Genomic DNA, 21,144 nt, shown 5'->3' with positions numbered 1-21,144 from the left:
AAAAAATAATTCAATAGGTTTCCTTTTTGTGACAGAATGTATTGTCCTATTGTATTGCTTGATTGCGTTGATTAGTTCTTCAGTCGCGGTTGCTTTAGGTTGTTTAATTCGAATTCTAGTAATTTCCAGAATGGTTGAACTTGAGCGTTAGACTTGAGCGTTAGATGTTGAATGGTTTGCTGCGGTCATCGAATGTTCAATATATAGCCGTTGTGATAGAGCTTTTACTGCTATGCTATTAAATATAGTCTCATTATCTGTAAGAAGTTTATTACAAAATTGGAATATTTGTGTGAGTACCTCCTCTAGTATTTTCTCATATGTCGTTTAATTTTCTCATATATGCGTATTTTGAGTATCTATCTATGCATGAGAGATACATCGTTCCATCGATTTCAAATATATCCATATGTATTTGTGTGCCTATACCTTCGGATATGGGTGTTTTTGCATAAACTTGTTTTGTCGGGTGGCGTTCGTATTTGTTCTCTTTACAAATGCTACAATTTCTAGTTAGTCGGGTTGCATCATTTTTTATATGTATTTGGCCAATAGCAAGTTTCTAGTATCTCTAATGTATTATTTTTTGCGTTTCTATGTGCTCTTTCATGCGTACGTTTAATTAATGTATATTTTCTCTATCCTCTTCACTTGTAATGTCCTTTAATAGATTTTGACAAAAAACTTTTTTCTCTATATTGAATGAAGAGTTTATAATATCATGAATTTCATACCAGGTTTCTAGTGTAGTGTAAAATGCGGCCGTGATCTTAGGTTTGATAATTTTCGTTAGTGTATCTATCAAGTCTTGTGGTGTGACATAATTAACATGCTCTTTCTAATGCATTTTGTTCACATTTTTTTTATCACAGTTTGTGTTTTAAATTGGTTCAGTGGAGCGCTGACATCCTTAATTCTGATTGGTGAGGATGATTCCTCCGAGTATTGACTCGTTCGTGGTTACGTTTACTTGACGCCTGAGTGCGTCGGCTACTACATTTAAATCTCCTTTAATATATTTAATTTTTGCTCCGTATTCTTCTATAAAATTTTTACATCGTTTTAATTTTGAATTTGGGTTGTCCTCTGATATTGAGAAAATTAGGGATTGATGATCGGTGTAAATAGTTACTAATTACTAGTGAGACCATACAGATAATTCCTAAGTTTCTTGAGTGCCCAAACGATTGCTAACATTTCTTTTTCGTTTGTTGAGTAATTTTGTTTAGTTCGCGTTAATGGATGTGAAATGAATGCTATAGATTTCTTGCCTTGTGACAATACAGCTCCAATGGCCAATGATTGCTTGCGTCTGTAGTCAAATCAAATCCTTTTCCAAAATTTGCTTCGAATAATTCTGTTTGTTCGTTTAGTTTATTTTTTGGTGTTTCAACTGCTTTAAGCGCTTCGTCATCTAATTTTATATGTACGGTGGTATTTTTTATTCTTTGAAATATTACAATTCTCTCCTCGTAGGTAGAGTGTTAATGATTTCGTTATGGATGCAAATCCTTTTATAAATTTTCTATAATATGAGGTCATTCCCAAGAAAGATCTTAAGTCTTTCAAATTTGTAGGGGTTCTGTACCTATCTATAGCTTCAATTTTTCTGGATATACTGTAATTCTACCATTTTTAATTATATGTCCTAAAAAGTCTGTTTGTTTTTGAAAAAATGTTGACTTTTCACCCGAGATTTTCATGTTGGCTGCGTGTAAAGTGTGTATTATATTGGTGATATCTTTCATATGTTGTTCAGGGTTAGCTGAATATATTAGGACATCATCTATATTTACGTATGCGCATACTCCTATAAATGGTCTAAGAATATCGTCAACGCATCTTTGAAAGATCGGCGGTCCAAATGGTAGTCGTAGAAATTCATATTTAGCATTATTTATTGAAAATACTGTTTTCCCTGTCTTCTTTTTTATTTTAATTTGATGAAATCCTGATTCCAAATCTAACGTCGTGAAGTACTGTGCTTCTCCTAAGTTTTGGAGCATAGTGGTGATGTCCGGAATGGGATATCTGTCAGCGATTGTTTGCGCATTTAACTTCTGGAAGTCAATAACCATGCGTCTTTTTGGATTGCCTTGCTCGTCATTCCCTTTTTTAGAAGCTGTCCATATGGGTGAATTGTACGGGCTTTTGCTTGGCTGTATTATTTCATTATCTAATAATTTTTTTATTTTAGTTTCTACAAATGCTGACCCAAATCGGATTATTTGTTTCTGTTCTGATTTCTGCCTCTACTGTAGTTCATTTATTTCTTTTTTATACATTTCTTCTCCTATCATATAGTTTATTCTAGTTAATTTATTCTTTTTCACAATTAATACATTTCTTTCTGTATCTATCAATGCTTTCATTTGCTTAAAACCTTTAATTCCTATCAAGAAATCAAAATCTTGTAAAGTATCGAGTTCTAAAAATTCCATACTGAATCCTATTATGTTCACTTCTTTTTATATTTAATTAATGATTTGCCGTGTAAAGTAGCGCCTTGTTTTTTACTTTCTACTTCTATCCTTTTTGCGTGAGGGATTTTTAGATTTACTTAACTTTCTTCTGCACCACTATCAATTAAAATATACACTGAGTTACCTTCTTCTGAGGTCCTTACAAGCGTTGGTAGCCCATGCCTTAGAATAAAAAATATTATTTTCATATTCTGTATTTGATTGCTGATCGTGTGTAATTTGATTGATCCGTTGATTTTTCGGTTGTACTCGTATATAAGCATAACTTGTATTGTCTCGTTCTCGGTTGTATCCCAATGCTCCTGCTACTTTCTTAAATGGATTTTGATAATTCTGTTGAGGCTGCGGATTTCGTGGTGGTTGTTGCTGATTCTCGTTGTAATCACCATTAAATTGTGTTATTGATTTAAACATATTCAGATCCACTTCTTCTGGTCTGGTGTAGCAACATATTTGCTCTGTTCGTTGTGGAATGGTTGCACTTCTTCCTAATTGTAATTCGGATAACTGTCGTTGCAGATCGGCGACTGCGTTGGTTAATGCAACTAAATTTGCTGCTTCAGTCATCTTGCTGATTTATTTGTTGATTTATTTTATCAAAGATCGGTCTCCAGTTGTATTCTTGGAGCTCTGCTTGATATGGTATTCTTTCTATGAAAGCGTGTTGTTTTCCAAGGATGGTATATTGATCCTTTACTTGCAATTTATTGTCGTATTAGGACTTTTATGTGAATCCCTTTTCATTGACGTTGTGTGGGATGATGCACTGGTAAACTTCTTGGATGGTTTAAATTAATCCTTTATTCGTTTCCAGGGACTAGATTCTTCCCTTTCAGGCAGACTGACTAAGGATATTATTGATGATTATTTTTTTGTGGGTGCCCCACGTTGGGCGCCAGTTAATTTATTTACTCGGGTTAGGAATAAAATAAATATAATTTTAAGTCAGCCTATGAGATTGGTATTGACTGATCCTTTATTCGTATAATAATTCACAGTATACACATGTACTTAAGTATTGAATATATTAAACTCAAACTTTACCTTTACAAGTGGTATACAGAACTTGTTACTCAACAGTCGACAATGATAAATTGACTTAGAGGCTATTGTTCCAGTGGTTTATATAGGCTATGCTTATCGCTGCTCAAGGCTGTTATCATAATTCTATTAATACATTTCGATAATGATAAAGTGACTTAGAGGCTATTGTTCCAGTGGTTTATATAAATCTTAGTGCTGCTTATACTATTGAGATGCTGGTTGTTTAATAGTAAATAACTATTTGGGTTGTTATTGTTTGTTGTACTGATAGTGCACTTCTATTGTTCCAAGATAAAGTTCTTTTGACGATTTTTCTTTAACGTTGTTCGTTTTTCGAAAGAAATGTTCTGCGAAAGATTTATGGTCCTTTGCGCGTTGGCTACGGCAAATAACGCATTCGATAGAACGATGAGCTGTATGAGATATACGACGACATTGACATAGTTCAGCGAATTAAAAGACAGCGAATTGATCATATTGTACATATGGACGTAAACACTCCAGCTCTGAAAGTATTCGACGCAAAACCCGCCGGGTGAAGCACAGGAAGAGGAAGATCTCCTCTCCGTTGGAAAGACAAGGTGGAGAATTGGCGCCACGCTGCGAAAAGAATATACGACTGGCGCGCTGTTGTTAACTCGGCTATAGGCGTAAGCGGTGTCTACGTCAGTAAAGGAAGAAGAAGGAAATTCAAATACTCGACTTCGTTTGCAGGAACGAATTCGATGAACCCAATTCTCGCGTACTTTTTACACTAAATCATGCCGTATGTCATGAATAACACGTTAAATATTGACTTCTAAAGCTTGAAGAGAGTCTGGTTCACAAGAACATGTCTAATGGTTCTTGAAGTAATCGAATCTCCATATGTTTTTAGCAATAATTAGTTTTTTTCTCGTGCCGTGTGGAACGTAGCCTTGTTTTGTGCCATAAAAAATTTAATATCATTAATCTATACCGCTCTCCACTGATTGCTTCCTATGAAAAGAAGTACGGACCGGCGATTCCACGAGGCCAAAAATCATACCAAAATTTTAATTTGGACAAATGTAATGGTTGCTCATGAATAATTTGTCGATTTTCTTCGCATCAGAATCGATAGTTTTGTTTATTTACTCAGATGACAGTGAGTTAAGGAGATGATTTTCTTAAAAAAATCGTCATAGTTTTCAAGTTGTTCCGAAGCAAAATCAACAAATTCACGTCGTTCTCGATGGTCCAATGGCTTCTATTCTTGAATGAGAGCAAGTTGCAACTGGGGATTTTGATAATAAAATTGAACTATTTATAAACGTTTTTCTTTCGTATATCTTTCTGTGAAGAAATAGTAAACAGTACTTAATACATACATTAAAAAATACAGATTATGACATATTAAAAATTGCCAAAACGACACTTTGACATCATCAGACTTTTTTATGGAAAGCTTCTTGTTCTTTCCTCGTTATATTTATTCAATTTATTTACCTACCATAAATATACATATGTATATAGTAGTGCTTCACCATGAATATTAGTTTGTCGATGTAACAAATTTTTTTATAAATATATTTACAGATATGACACCGTGTTCTACTTCGTAAGTTCTACAAAAAAGCCGGCATTACTTCTGGAACACAGTGAAGTCAAAAGAGCTATGGTTAGTTTTTGAGAATAATATATGCTATGTATGTTCACAATTGTTCATTACATACTATTATAAAGGCGAAAGTCTGTGAGTGTGTATGTTTGTTACTTCTTCGCGACTAAATGGCTGCAGCGATTTTAATTAAATTTGGTATGGAATTAGCTGACACGCTGAATTAGTACATAGGGTACATTTTTTTGCGAGAAAATATCTTATTTCTATGTGAAAATCGATGAAAATGAATTCGCGATAATGTAAGGGGGAACTAAACTTAACTTTTTCAATTAAAACACGATATAATTTGTTTGTGCACTCTTCGATCAATTGGTGATAACCTACATGTCAATAGTCACGGTGACGATAACTGACGACGCATCTATATACCCTGTAGAATTCTTAAATTTCCTCGACCTGTCAGGGATACCCTCCCACAAGTTGGAACCCAAAGTTAATGTGACTGTCATACTCATGCGTTACTTGAACGCGTCCAAACTGTGCAACGGGACTAGGTTACGTATAACAGAGCTAAAGCGGCACATCTTCCAGGCCACCATTCTTACTGGAGGGACTAAAGCCGAGACGATATCGATACCCAGAATCTCTGTAACATCTACAAACTGGTCTGGTTAGCAACCATTTGGTTCTTTTCTGGTTAATTTTACCGAAAGAAGGTTCTGGTTAATTTTACCGACATATGGTTGCTAACGAGACATTGAGAAAACGACTCCTATATTGTTTTGGCTATTTATTTATGAGACACAAAAAGAAAAATAATTGAACGTGTGTTGGCACAAACCATTCAGTGAGAGTCATGAAGTCGTCGAAAACTTGCCTCATACAAGTTCAGAACCCACCACTGTTAATGATTTATCGTCATCGACAAAGTAAAAGAAACTTGAAAATCTTCGTGTTAGCATTATAAGGATAGCAGAGAATTTCAACATCCCTTAGGGATCGATTCATTAAATTTTGGTAATATTTTGAATATGAACCGTTTTAGTTCTAAACTCTTACCACAAGACTTCAATCTTTTAAAAAAGCGTCGTAGATTAGAGGTAGCAAATAGCAAATAGCAAATTATCCTCTGACGACAAGACGTTGAGTTATGCATATGACGTCAAAACTGTCCAACAATCTAGCAAATAGTGCTCCAAAAATAAGCCGAAACCGGAAGAAAAAAATTACTGAAGGCCGGAAAAGGAATAAAATCGTTGTATAGAAAATTGGATTAAAAGTTGTCATGCTTGTTTTGCCTCTGATGAAAATGAAGTTCTTTTTTGCTAGTCCGGGTAAAATTTGTAAATTGTATGTTATAAAGATAACCGGAAGTTCAATCTATGGTATCTATATACTAAGTGAATAGGCTTTCCTTTATTTTTCTTTCTATACTTTCCAATTACCAGACTTTACCTTCTTCTTCTTTATTGGCGTAGTCACCGCATACGAGATTCTTTTCGCAACGTGGCGCCTATTAGAGATTCCAAACGAATCCATGTCCTTCCCCACCTAGTCTTTCCAACGGAGTGGAGGTCTTCTTCTTCCTGTGCTTCCCCCGGCGGGTTTTGCGTCGAATACTTTCAGAGCTGGAGTGGTTTCGTCCATACGTACGAAATGACCTAGCCAGCGCAGCGAAAACTCGGAACGTCAACTCATCATATCTTATTATCGTGCATGCCTCTGCACCATATAGCAGGGCGGGAATAATGAGAGACTTATAAAGTTTGGTTTTTGGTTCGCTGAGAGAGGTCTTTGCTTCCTTATCCAGTAAAACTAACGGCGCGGGTGTTGAGGCCATCAAATCAAATCAACAATTGTTTCTTGAAGGAAATTCGAAGTAATCGTCAAATTCATCCTAAATTAGTTGAAATCATTATTATGAAGTATATTCCATTTTGAAATGTTGTATAAAACCTACCAATCATCAACAACATTTCTTAAATCTCAATGAAAATATTTATGTTACCATACACATACGCACATACATATTACGCACAAAGTTTGTTTTCTTTGTTTATTCTCTCTTGCTCTTCTAATGTAGATCATTCACAATGCGTAACCAGCTGTCAAAATTACTTGAGAAATAATGTTTTTTTTTTCTTTTCTTGAGCAATTACTTGAGAGCTGCGTACCAACCTTTACATATATTAAAGAAAAGGATGACTTGAAAGGAGAGATAAAAGTAAGGTACAAAATGAAATGTAAAAAATAATAGGGTGAATATTACAATATGTAACTCGCGTTTTTTTCGAAAATATGTTTTTGAAGTCGGTTGGCAAGATCTTTATGAAATTTTACACAGGTCTTTGAGATACAATTCTTGAAGACTTGGATTGTTGGATTTTTTCTTTGCTTTTCAGTTATTTTTTCCTTCGTTCAAGTTCTAAGTTAAGAATTTAATTAAAATATGTATTTTTTCACTTTAGATAATTCTATAAGGAGCTATACAGCCAACTCGGTATCCTCTTTTTTCGAGGAATCACCGGAAATTGCGTCGCAATGGCCGAGTTTAAACTATTTTTTTCCAACAATTTCAGTATTTCTTTGCTAATAAATAGTGTATGTTTGTGACCAAAAAAAAAAAATTCTAATAAAATATTTAATTTTTTTATGAGAAAAACATTGCTGAAAATGTAACCCCATAACCTAATGTAGTTTAGCATTTTATATTAATTATAATAACTTGATTTGTACATATATATTATATGTAAGCCTCCATATCGCCTATATAATCTATATATTATTCTAAGACAAGGCGCTTATTTCCAGAGATCTACAAAACGTACAGTGACAAATAATACATCAAATTAAAGTGTGCGATCTGAAACTTTGCACAAATTTTACAGATTTTAAATTCATTGAACCACTTTTGACATATTTGCGTTTAAAGTTCTTCAATTTTTACATTAAGCTAATATAAGCAGCGCTTCTACAGAAAAGAGCATATATGTAAGAGAATGAATAATTACAAATGTTTCTGTAATTTGCTTTCGTTACATACATACCCACATACGCGAAGGCGCAAGTGCGAAATCTAACGACAACAATGTTGTCTGCTCGGTAGTAAAATGACAATAAGCATAGATAACTTGATACGAGACTCTTTGGTTCGAGAGAGAGCTGTCAAAATTCGCATTTTTTATAACATTTGCCAATGATGCCACTGCTGAAAAATATTAACTTGGGTATTTAATAAATTATACAAAACACTAAATTAAACACTTTGAAAATGCATACATACATATATATGTAAATGCTAAAATGCAAAATCATTAATTAATTTACATAAACATTTATTTTGCCAAAATATGTTCGCACAGTTTCATTTCACACTAATTTCGTCAAGTAATTATAGCGCTGCTTTTCTGGCATCCCGCCTTTTTCACTAACTGCTGGTTGACGGCACCCTGATTGTGTTTTGTTGCCAGCTCAGAAAACAGATCAGCTGCAAGCGAGAGAGCAAGAAAAGAGATTCTAATCAAGTTATCTATGACAATAAGAGAATGACGAATATTACAAATTACAAATGTTTGCTTTGGCATGTGCACTGGTACATACATACATATGCATGCGCTAAGGCGCTATCTACGATTTGACATGCGCTCTCTTCTATGTTGCACGAATATGTATGTACGAGCTAAGACATGCGCACTCTACTTTGTTTTATATTCACACATACATACTTACAAACATATGTATGTATATACATATGTATGGGCGAAGACGCAAGTGCAAAATCTAACAGAAATATTGTTGTCGGCGTTATTTTGATTAGAAGTGTTATTGCTTTAGGTAAGCTTTGAGTCAGTTCAGTTTTCTTCCAAAAGTCAAGGCGGCTATTACCAACGAATACATACATACTACATCGAATTTCAGTTCAGATTCAGATTAATTATTAAAAATAAAATGCCAAACCAAAGGCGAATTAGACGAAAAAGGAGTTTAACAGGTCGAAGAGAAGAGGTGAATGTTATAGATAAAAAGGAATTTTTAATTGTTAATGTATGTATGTATATGAATTGACCTGTTTTATTAGAGCCATGGTCATGCAGGATCTATGGCAAGTTATTTCAAAGCTGCCCTAAACTCCGTAGTCTTTCGGAGTATAGTTCGCTTGGGGGTTTGACTAATATATGTTTACACTGTAAAGCAAAACATTTCGGAAGTGAAAAGGTACCTGTACTTTTAATTGTTTTATATTCGTAATATATGTATATACATACTTATTGTCTTAATATTTGGTTGAAATTGTTACTAGGTAAGAAATGGCTTTACGACATGTTGTCATGGCGGAAAAGTTAAACTTCAAGAATTACGTGTACCTGAGTTTTTGAAAGCTGTGTAAGAAAATGATTTGAGCTCTTGGCGGAGACACTATTTGGAGAATATTCGGCAGCTAAACAGTTCGTTTGCTTTTGCACCATTCGAAGCGAAATTTGCGGAGCGTACAGGGCGCGGACCATATTGCTTCCGAATACATGGATCAATATATCATAGGGTAGGTCCATTGCATGCAGATCATCCTTCGGAATTCTCCTACGCCCAGCTGTTTATTGTTGACACGGATCAAGCAACTGATATAAGGGCACAACATAATTCAAACTGCGATAGGTATTTGCTGAGAGAAATCCACGAAATGCTTTCAAATATTAACCCCTTGGCAAATGAGTATAAGCATATGGCGCAGGTTGAACGCGAAGAGGAACAGAGGGCCAGAGAAGAAAATCGCAATGCTCGCCGAATTAGCATGCTTCTTTTTAACAGCACTGATCGACGTTATATTTTGCCAAACTGCTCAGAAATTGAGGCCGTTTTCACAACAGAGGATGGTGAACCACCTGGAAATCGAAATTTGCGAATATTTTCATGGAAATCTAATATGCAGAATTTATTATTTGTCTCAACGCTACATAGGTTGTGTGATCCATTAGTATATCCGCTTTTGTTTCCTTATGGCGAGTCAGGATATGATGAAACTCTTCTGCATGAACAGGGTCATCGTACGGAATGTAGATTTAAATTAACCCAACTGCAGTTTGTTGCTTACCTTATGGCGATAAGAGAAGGTTTCAGCTTGCTTCATGCGTCAGGTAAACTTTGGCAACAGTATTTAGTTGACCAATATGTCAGAATTGAAGGAGCACGTCTGGCATTTCTGCGAACTCATCAGAAAGAGCTACGTGTTGAAACATATGCTGGTTTGCATGACTACTTAATGCGTGGTGCAAATATGGAAAGTGTTCGTCCTGGTCGTATAGTTGTACTTCCTTCAAGTTTTGTTGGCTCTCCTCGAAATATGAACATGCATTACCAGTATGCTATGGCTATGGTTAGAAAATATGGAAAACCGTCGCTTTTCATAACTTTTACATGCAACCCAAAATGGCCAGAAGTCATTCAGAATATTGAGAGATACCAGGGACCGGAAATGTGTCCAGAACTGATAGCCCGGGTTTTTAAGCAGAAGCTCAATGAGCTTATGAAATATATTTCCCGAGAGGAATGTGTTTGGAAAGGTGAAATACTACCTAAATGTCATTGAGTTTCAAAAACGGGGTCTACCACATCCCCACATCTTAGTAGCACTTCACGAAGAAGATGTTATTCGCGACCCTTCTGAAATTGACCTGGTTGTTTGCGCTGAGATTCCTAATAAGGAGGCAGAGCCTGAGTTGTATGAAATAGTCTCAAAATGTATGATTCATGGCCCATGTGGATTACTTAATCCATCATCGCCTTGCATGACTGATACGGGAATTTGCTCCAAAAACTATCCGAAAACTTTTCATGCTAATACGCTTTCAAACGTTAACGGCTATCCTCAATATCGCCGCCACAATGATGGAAATAAAATAGTTGTTCGTGCCAATAAACATTTAATTGAAATAGACATCCGATGGATAGTCCCATACAACAAATATCTGACCAAAAAATACAGTGCCCATATTAATGTCGAAATATGTTCATCAATAAAAAGCGTTAAATACCTCCACAAATATATTTACAAAGGATATGATTGCGCAACAGTTCAAATTATTGAACACCCAATTGATCGCGTGGATAATCATGATGAAATATCTACATTTATAGACGCTCGATATGTTAGTGCGCCTGAAGCCTGTTGGAGGCTTTTGGAATTTTCAATGCAAGAAAAGTCGCACATGGTAAAAGCTCTAGCCGTTCACCTTCCAGACTCACAAAATATTTATTTTCGTGATGATAATGCTGCGATTTCTGATACCCTTGCTCGATGCCGCGATACCACTTTAACCGCATATTTTAAATTGAATGCGATAGATCCATTTGCGAATACTTTGTTGTATTATCAAATTCCTGAGTACTATACTTGGCAATATGCGTCGCGCTCATGGCAAAGAAGAAAACGACCGAGTAATGCAATTGGTAGAATGTAGACGGTCGATCCAAAAAATCGGGAACTCTTTGCTTTACGTTTATTACTTACTTCGTTAAAAGGACCGAGGTCGTATTCAGATATATTAACCGTGAACAGGGAACATCTCTCTTCTTATTGGGAATCAGCAGTAAAGAGAAAGTTGCTAGCGGATGACACAGAGTGGACCGCTGCACTTGAAGAAGCATCTGTCTTTAAAATGCCTGTGCAACTGAGACGTATGTTGTTTGCAATGATTTGCGTATTTGGAGAACCAACCTCACCAATAGAGCTCTGGAGAAAATTTAAATTGCATCTTTGTGAAGATTTTTTAAGAAATTATTCAGAAAACACCAGCGAGCTTTTAGCATTGAGAAATATTTGTCACATTTTCCAATCACATAACACATCTTTAAAAGACTTCGGGTTACCTGCAAATGATCTTACCACTGAAGACACAGGAATTGAGAATTATAATATAGATGATGAAGTATTATACGCGCAAACACTAAAGGAACAGCTTAATCATGAGCAAAAGATTATATTCGACCAAATAACCCATGCAATTTCCAGTAGCAACGATGTCGTAAAGGCATTCTTTGTTGATGGTCCTGGCGGCTCTGGCAAAACTTTTTTTATAAGAGTATTATTCACCATATTCGTAGCCTCAGACAGAAGGTGATATCCGTGGCTTGGACAGGGATTGCCTCTATTTTGCTTCCTGGCGGAAGAACGGCACATAATATATTTAAATTTCCAATACCTTTGAATGAATCTTCTGTTTCTCTAATTAAGCCAGATAGCACCCTCGGAAAAGCAATCAAATGTTCTACAGCAATAATATGGGACGAAGCTAGCATGGTTCCTGGGACTGCATTACTATGCTTAGATCGATTATTACGTGATATTCACCAAAATGAAATACCTTTTGGTTGAAAGGTTATTTTATTAGGTGGTGATTTCAGGCAAGTTCTTCCTGTGGTGCCCAATAGCTCACGCGCCGCTATAGTTGGTAATTGTTTGAAACGGTGCTCACTTTGGAAATTTTTTAGGTGTCTCAAACTCTCAACGGATATGCGTTCTAAAGAATCCTTATACAACAGTTTTCTTTTGCGTGTTGGAGAAGGTCGAGAGCTCTCTCCAGAGTCGAAAATCAATATACCAGAAGAGATAATTTTGCTAAATGAAAATTTAGTGGATTGGGTATTTCAGCCTCAGTCTGGTGTTATTAGTCAAAACCATTTGAAGGATCGGGCAATTTTGTGTCCAAAAAATGATCACTGTACGATAATAAATAGCGAAATAGTAAATATGTTGCCCGGTGAAGAAAGGGTATATTATAGCGTGGATACTGTCGTTTCTGAAGATCCTCAAAAGCATGTCAGATTCCCTACAGAATTTCTAAACTCCCTTAATATCAGTGGAGTAGCGCCTCGTGAGTTAAGGCTTAAGGTTGGAACAGTTGTGATGTTAATCCGCAATCTTAATACATATTGGTCAATGGGACTCGCTTGATAGTAAAAGCACTACATTGTAATTGTTTGGAGGTCGAAATTTTAACCGGTGAATCACAAGGGAAACAAATTTTATTGCCCCGTATAAATTTACAGCCCAGCGAATCACCACTTCCTTTTATTTTAAAGTGTCGCCAATTTCCAATAATTGTAGCATTCGCAATAACAATAAACAAATCTCAAGGGCAGACTCTAGAAAGAGTTGGTGTTTTCCTCAAGGAGGATTGTTTTACGCACGGCCAGCTGTATGTCGCATTGAGTCGAGTACGATCTTCTCAAGATATCAAAGTTAAGACTTACGACCAAAATAAAACCACTACGAATGTAGTTTTCCATGAAGTACTTGAATAAATTGAGTTTTTATAAAAAACAAATTTTTTACTTTTTTCATTTTAAATAACGGAGTCCCCCGATTATCGAGGGTTATTACTAGTCTTTATTATTAGGATCTGCTTTGAAAAGTCGAATGTGTTCGTTTAGAGTACCATGTAATTTTTCTACGTCCGCTTTACCAGTTTTCAAATAAGCTGTTGTTGTGTGGGAGTTTATCTGTTGGTCCTTCAAAAATTCCCTAACTACAGCAGTATCTAGCTCATTGCCGAAAACTACTAACTTTGGTTTACCTAAATATTGTATTCTCTGCTTGAGTGCCTTCAGTATCGATACCCAGGTCCTGTCTTCCAGGTTGTAAGCAGTTGCGTATTTCGTAAGTTTATCTATGCCTGTAAGATATATCGTGCCGCGTTGTGGATACCATATATCAAAATGAACGTTATCATTGTTCCTTTCTGGTGTAGATGTAATGTTAAAGCTATGCTTTTTTGGGGTCCTATCAAATTTCGCAATTCATTTAGATTCATTACTATTTCACTATTTAATGATTCATAATTTAACCTGCTTAGGCCGTCTGCGATTACGTTTTCTTTTCCTTTTATATAAATAATATAAAAATCGAACTCATTTAGCTTAATTTTCCATCTTTGGATTTTAGTATTTGGTTCTTTTATATTGTGAAGCCAAACTAATGGACGGTGGTCTGTTTTGATTACAAACCTACGACCCACACTATGGCTAATAACTCCTTTTCTAATTGTAATTTTTTTCGTGACCGTTTTAAGTACGGCTGGCAAAAGAAACAGCTTTATTTCCTTGCATAAGTGCGGCTCCTAATGCAAAATACCTCGCATCAGTAACAAGCGTAAAAGTTTTATTAAAATTAGGATGAATAAGAATAGGATCATTTTTAAGCAACATTTTTAATTTTTCAAAAGCCGCTATATAATCTTTATCAAAAGTATTAACTTTTATTCCTTGTTTGAGGTATTTAATGAGATGGTGAGCTATTTTGGAGTAATCCTTAATAAAACGTCTGTAAAACCCAGTTATACCCAAAAATGATTTTATTTCTTTTTGTGTTTTAGGTAATAGTATTTTTCCTATGGTTTCAAGTTTCTTAGGGTTTGGTTTAATGCCTTCAGCAGTTACTAAATGGCCCAAAAACTCAGTTTCTTTTGAGAGGAATTTGCACTTGTCAACTTGTAATTTCAAATTGGCTTGACCCAAACGTTTCAAAATTTTGTCTATTGCTTCTAAATGTTCTTCTATACTAGTCGAAAAAATCAGAACGTCATCTAAATAAACTAAGCAGATTGAACCAATGTATTCTTTCAATACATGGTTAATCAGACGTTGGAAAGTAGCCGGCGCATTACGAAGGCCAAATGGCATACGCACAAACTCATAATGCCCAGTGGCTGTAGAAAAAGCTGGTTTTGAAATGTCATCAAGAGTAGAAAAATATAAACACTTTCCTTAGTTTGTAATATCGTTTAACTTTCGATAGTCAATTACTATACCCCATTTTTGTTCATTGGAAGAATCTAATTTTTTTTGGAACGATCCATATTGGGCTATTATATGGACTATTTGAATGCCTAATTATGTTTTGTTTTAGCATATTTTCAATCTGGTCATTAACTTCTGCTTTATGTACCTCAGAGTACCTATATAATTTGGAATACACTGGCATGTCATGCTTCGTTGGAATTCTATGCTTTATTTCATTGGTAAAAGTTAAATTATCGTTCTTGTTGTAAAATACATGTTTATACTTTTTAATTATTAGATAATTTTTCCTTTTCATATTTTTCGAGATGATCTGTTTGGATTTGAGATAATATATCAGGTTTTTCTATTTCGCAATTAGAAAAGCAGCTCTGTTTATAAGCTAATTCATTATAATCTTCTTCCTCTTTAGATAAACACATTGTTATTGCAGCATTACTTGTAATTAATTGTCTACAAGGTATATTTATTATGTAGTTTAAATTTTGTAAGATATTATTACCTATAAGCCCATCAAAGTTTTCATTGAACGCGTATTCTAAAAATTCGCAATTATAATCTTTTATATTAAATTCACGAAATATGGGAAATTTGCAAAGTTTTGTAATTATTATCTCTCTACCTAATGCTTTTAGAATAGAATAGAATTTAATTGAGGTATCCACTGCGACCTTGGGTCTATTGTGCCCTCTCCTAACTCACAGGGACTCACCAAGCCCCAGAAAATCGATAAATTCTAGTATTTTGCTGGGAGCAAGTGAGTTGATGTGATCCCTATCCGGAAACATGGTTCCAAGGGCCTTAGACCTTCGTCTGCAGACTGCGATACAGTCGATTAGTAGGTGCTCCGGGGTTTCAGGTTCCTTGTCGCAGAACCGGCAGTTAGCGCAAGAGGCAAGTCCTAGGTTGAATAGGTGCCTTTTCAACTTGCAGTGGCCGGTATAGAATGCGACCAAGAGCCTAAGTTTAATCCTTGGGAGGTTGATTATTGATCTAAACCTTTTAAGATTGTACCCCCCTATTAGGAACTTGGCATGCCGCATACCATGTGCCCGTTGCCAATGACCTTCTCTACCCACTCTCTCTTCCTTGCGGAGCAGCTCCTTTATAGTGTGGGGGCCCACCCCAGTGAACGGTTCGGGCCCTACCATATTTGTGGAGGCTGCGGAGCGGGCGAGCTCGTCAGCCAGTTCATTGCCGGCTATGCCTCTATGACCAGGTACCCAAATTAGGTGTACTTGGTTCAATTTAGATAGGCTGTTTAGCCGTTCTCTACACTCCTGCACTTGCAGCGATTTGATCTCGTAAGGGGAGATCGCTTTTAGTGCCGCTTGGCTATCGCTGAATATGGTTATTCGCTCGTTTTGATAGCCGCGATGGAGGTTTATCTCTATACACCGACTTATGGCCAAGACTTCGGCCTGGAAGATACTGGGGAATCTGCCCATCGGTATGGATAGCCTTGTGCGTTAGGGTGGGTCGATTCGGGACTTTTTTCGATTCGGGATTTCTAATAGTGCGTAAAAGTTGCCTTAGTACTTCCTGATTCCAATGCAACTTTTTGTTTAGAGATCGGATTGCATCTTCAACCCCAACTCCGGCCTTGAAATTTCGGAAATTCGCCTAAAATCGTGAAATTGTCAACCTAGCGCCTGAAATACGCATCTCATGGCAAAATGTATAAAAAAAAAGTTATTTGTCACGTCATTTGCTACCGAAATGGTATATGTGATCATGGCCGTAGGACGATACGTTCCCGAGATACGAGCGAAAAGGCAGCGCGCCACAGCGCAAGGTGCAAATCGGCTTGCGGCCACACTTCTTGACGTTGATTTCGCCGAGTGCTATCACTTATATTCTCTCAACAGAACACAGAACTCAAAATGTCTGTATCTAAATTTAAATTTAGACAGAAATGTCCTGTGTTTAGCATATATCCGTACAATCTCTCTGAGTCCCAGTTACCTACTTACCAGGATGTTCTTTAGTGTTATCAGTTTGAAAGATTTCGTATAGGGCGACTCCGAGGCGAAAACTATGAACCTAGGAGTAAAGAGGTTACAGAAATAGTTGCAAAAAAGGTTGAAAATACTTTCAACAAGTCATCTATTCCGATAGTTTCACTCACCAGAGTTGTACAAATGCTCACCACATACCATAAGAAATTTCTGACTCTTAAACAAATATTTTTAAGGAACCCAATAGGTTTGAGCTCTAAAAGAGACGACTTTGTCTCTTCTGCCGGAAAATTATTTGACATCGCTGCTTGTAAATGCATTTATTTTTCTTCTTGCACTTGTCCAAAGGAAAGGAAAGTTCCTATCAATGAACAACCATTTCTCTTGGACCAGAGTACCAGAAGAAATGGTCGCTTTGGAAGTGTTGATCTACCTGAAACAAAAAAGATTACAAAGAAAAATGAACGTAAAGAAAAGCTTTCAAAACGTCATTCAACATCAATACTTACCAGAAAAGTATCAGCTAGAACACGTGACCATTCAGATCAGCCAGACTCTCATACAGACGACAACAATGTAGGTGCGTCGCACATGGATTCTTCCAAAAACGAAGCTTATGATGAATTTTCTCTTCCATCCCCTAAAACCAAGCAAAACACACTAGTATTAGAACACACTGCTTTAGCTGCCCAAAGATTTGGAGTAAGTGATAGAGCAGCGGCCTTGATTGTTTCATCTGCTTTTCTGGATGCCAAAAAAGCAGGTTTGATAACACAGGATCAGGCTAGCTTTGTCACTGACAAATGCAAGATTAGTCGTACAAAAAAAAGTATTGACTCTGTATATGGGCTGTATTTTGACGGCCGCAAAGACAATACACTTACACAAGTCAGCGAAGGTGAAAAGTACTACCTCGACACTGTCAAAGAGGAACATATTTCTCTTATAGCGGAACCTGGTTGTCATTACTTTGGCCACGTCACCTCTCCTTCCGGGTCAGCTGAGGATGAGACGCAAGCTATATGGCAACATTTACAAGACAATTCAGTTGATGTGGAACATCTAGAAGTTGTCGGTGCTGATGGCACCAAAACGAACACAGGTTGGAAAGGTGGAATCATTCGGAAACTAGAAGAAGGAATAGGTAGGCCATTACAGTGGGTTGTTTGTCTTCTACATTTCAACGAACTTCCATTTCGTGCTCTTTCCGAACACATAGATGGTGTCTCAAAGAGTCCAATTACATTCTCTGGCGACATAGGTAAACTGCTCCCTGATTGTGAGAAGTTGCCTGTTGTCAAATTTTAAAGTTTTCCATCCTGTTACCAGAGTCTGACACTGTAAATGGAAGGGTTAGATGTAATAAAGTGCCAAAGCTGAATTTCAAAGCTAATAATTATTACGATATGATTAACTGGAAGACTATTACTTTGACTGTTCCACCAGATCTTTGTTCACTTTCTAACGAAGAACTCATAAAAGGGCTGTCGGGAGACACTGCAGAGGTATGGAAATTTAGTGAATTCCCCTCTCACACCGTGGCAGTCGAGAGAACCGTCAAACTGGTGACAGAGGCATCTTCTAAACTTATTGGCTCCCAATATCGTGATCGTTTTATCCGCTCTACACTAAAATCTAGGCAACAAGTGCCAAAGTTTAGTACAAAATCTGATTTTATCAATAAATTTGACACAGATTCAGACTAAAACAAGCCTGACATATGGTTGGTTGGTTGGGTTGGGATTGGGAGTAACCCGAAGAGTAGCCACCTCCACGCGGTGGGTTCTAGGTGACCAATACAGGTTAGCTGAGAGCTGCAACAATTTTCACCTTGCGCTGTGGCGCATCGCATTTTCGCTCGTATCTCGGGAACGGTTCGTCTTGCGGCCACGATCACATGTACCATTTCGGTAGCAAATGACGTGACAAATAACTTTTGTTTTATACATTTTGCCATGAGATGCGTATTTCAGGTGCTAGGTAGACAATTTCACGATTTTAGGCGAATTTCCGAAATTTCAAGGCCGGAGTTGGGGTTGAAGATGCAATCCGATCTCAAAACAAAAAGTTGCACCTGACAATCCTTGGCTTGCAACCCCAGGATTTTCCTGCCAGCCGATTGCACACCATTAATGCCTTTGTCGCCTTGACCAAGGTTTGGTTCACATGCTGCTTCCACCGCAAAGTGGAATCCAGCGTGAGACCAAGATATTTTACCTTGCTGGTCATCTCGATCTCTCTACCCCCAAGTGTGAGGTTCCTAAGCCCGGGTAGGGATCTTCGCCTCGTGAACGGGACGATGGTAGTCTTCGAGGGGTTGATACTCAGTTCAACTCCCCTGCACCACTCCTTTTCCAGGTTTAGACCTCGTTGCACTAGGTCACAGAGAGTGTCCTCGAACTTGCCTCTCGCTATGATCACTATATCGTCCGCATATCCTTGGCAGCGGATACCGTTGTCGGTTAGCAGTGCTAACAGGTCGTCCACAACAAGGCTCCATAGCAGGGGCTATAGTACACCACCCTGCGGACAGCCTCTTGTTGTGCCGAGGCGAATCTTAGTACCCCTTGCTGTGGTCTCAGCAACCCTGGTGCGCAGTACTGCCTCTATCCATCTGCTCAACGGTGCTGCCACATTCCTACCCTCCAGTGCCATGGCTACACTTCTATGAGATGTGTTGTCAAAAGCTCCCTCGATATCCAAAAAGGCACATAGCATAACTTCCCCTTTCTCCAGTGAACTCTCTATCTCGGAGGTCAACTGGTACAGAGCCGTGTTTGTTGATCTGCCAGATCTGTATGCATGCTGAGCGGCATGCAGGGGTACAGTCTTCAGCTCCTTTGACCTTAAATGATGATCTATTATCTTCTCCATAGTTTTCAGTAGGAAGGAGGATAGGCTAATTGGCCTGAAAGATTTAGCCAAAGAGTAGTCCTTCCATCCTATTTTTAGTATGAAGATTACCTTAGCTGTTCTCCATGATTCAGGGATGTAGGCCAAGGCTAGGCTCTCCCTCAGCAGCCTAATCAGATGTGTGGCATCAGGATCTGCTCACCCTGTTGTAGAAGCGCTGGGAAGATGCCGTCCACTCCCGGAGATTTGAACCTTTCAAACGAGGCCATTGCCCACCTGATCGAGTCTGCAGTGAACAATTCTTTAGCGATAGCCCAATCAGCGGGGATGGCCTGTGTTCAGTTACGGGCAGACACCGGTAAACCGGAATAGTCTCCGGGAAGTAGCCTCCCATAGCCTCTCCCTGAAGGCACTCCAATTGGTCCTTCGAGGGTTGCGTCTAGGAGGGAATAGCTTGACCCCTGCCCTCAGCGCAAACCTTACAATTCCATGGTCCGACAGGGAGGGCTCCGTTGAGACTCTCCACTGCGAGACCAGTCTGGTTGCAGGTTCATTACTGAGGGTGATGTCCAACACTTCCCTCCTGCTTATAGTTATGAATGTGGGTTCACACCCTACATTCTCTATCGCTAAATTACTGCCTACTACATATTCTAACAGGGACTCACCTCTCGCGTTGCAGTCAGTGCTGCCCCACTCCGTATGGTGAGCGTTCGCATCGCAACCGATGATAAGGGGGAGCTTGTGCAGTCTGCAATGCTCTACCAGCCTTTCCACCGCCTCCGGGGGTGCCGTTGCTGCCTCTCCCGGAAAGTATGCTGAGGCCAGGACGAAGCCTTTGCCTGCAGTATCCCTAGCCTGCACCGGCACCAAATCCTGCGTCAGAAACTCTGCAAAAGAAATCAATATTGCTTCTGACAACTATACACGTCCTAGGCCTCTCGCTAGAGAGGTCCCAGATTACCTTGTTTGCTTCCGTCTTGAGGCCCTTTACCTCTCCTTTATAGACCCAAGCTCTTGGATCAGCAGTGTGCCCAGTTTCTCCGCTGTGAACCTGCTTGTTATGACAGCTGAGGCTGCTGCCGCATGATGCAGGTTCACTTGGGCAATTTCCATGTTGTCGGCCATCATAAAATGGGCTCGAGGAAAGAGAGATCCTCTACCCCGCCGACAACCGCACTGCTGTCCATTGGGTCTCCAAGTCCGTCTAGGAGCTCCTGCGTTGAGGGTAGCTCCGTGTTCCGGCCATCTTCGGGGACGTCCGTGGTCGTTGCTGGCACTGCCTGTTCAGACCTGCTCCCGCAGGGCTGCTCCGACAACTCGTCCCCCTCCATCCTTGTTTCCTCCGGGGCGGACTCCGGCACTGCCTGGTTATCGACGCCCTTGTCCTGTGGAGTCGCAGGCGTTTTGGCTTCCTTGCTCCCGGTGTCAG

The 21,144-nt window shown here is 38.3% G+C and overlaps 2 protein-coding genes across 3 annotated transcripts in view; both read left to right on the top strand.

The window, feature by feature from the left end:
• LOC126767052 (acyl-coenzyme A diphosphatase NUDT19-like) overlaps window positions 1-21,144 on the top strand; it is an 86,707-nt gene that overhangs the window by 25,710 nt on the left and 39,853 nt on the right. For both annotated transcript variants that reach the window (XM_050484664.1, XM_050484665.1), the window contains exon 3: window positions 5,085-5,166. In XM_050484664.1, coding sequence (XP_050340621.1) covers window positions 5,085-5,166 — 82 coding nt within the window. The remainder of the gene's footprint in view (window positions 1-5,084; window positions 5,167-21,144) is intronic.
• LOC126767054 (uncharacterized) lies at window positions 8,121-11,775 on the top strand. Its single transcript, XM_050484666.1, has 2 exons — window positions 8,121-9,324; window positions 9,410-11,775. Exon 2 carries the CDS (start codon window positions 9,788-9,790, stop codon window positions 10,691-10,693), a length of 906 nt encoding a protein of 301 aa, XP_050340623.1. The 5' UTR covers window positions 8,121-9,324; window positions 9,410-9,787; the 3' UTR covers window positions 10,694-11,775.

Source organism: Bactrocera neohumeralis, unplaced genomic scaffold, assembly GCF_024586455.1.
Source record: "Bactrocera neohumeralis isolate Rockhampton unplaced genomic scaffold, APGP_CSIRO_Bneo_wtdbg2-racon-allhic-juicebox.fasta_v2 ctg370, whole genome shotgun sequence".
Classification (NCBI taxonomy): Eukaryota; Metazoa; Arthropoda; class Insecta; order Diptera; family Tephritidae; genus Bactrocera; species Bactrocera neohumeralis.
The sequence above is the reverse complement of the archived record's forward strand: the minus strand, read 5'-3'. Positions and strand labels throughout refer to the sequence as shown.

Excerpts from the sequence above, each read along its gene's own strand:
- LOC126767054 (XM_050484666.1), top strand. The coding sequence starts at position 9,788 with ATGCTTTCAAATATTAACCCCTTGGCAAATGAGTATAAGCATATGGCG.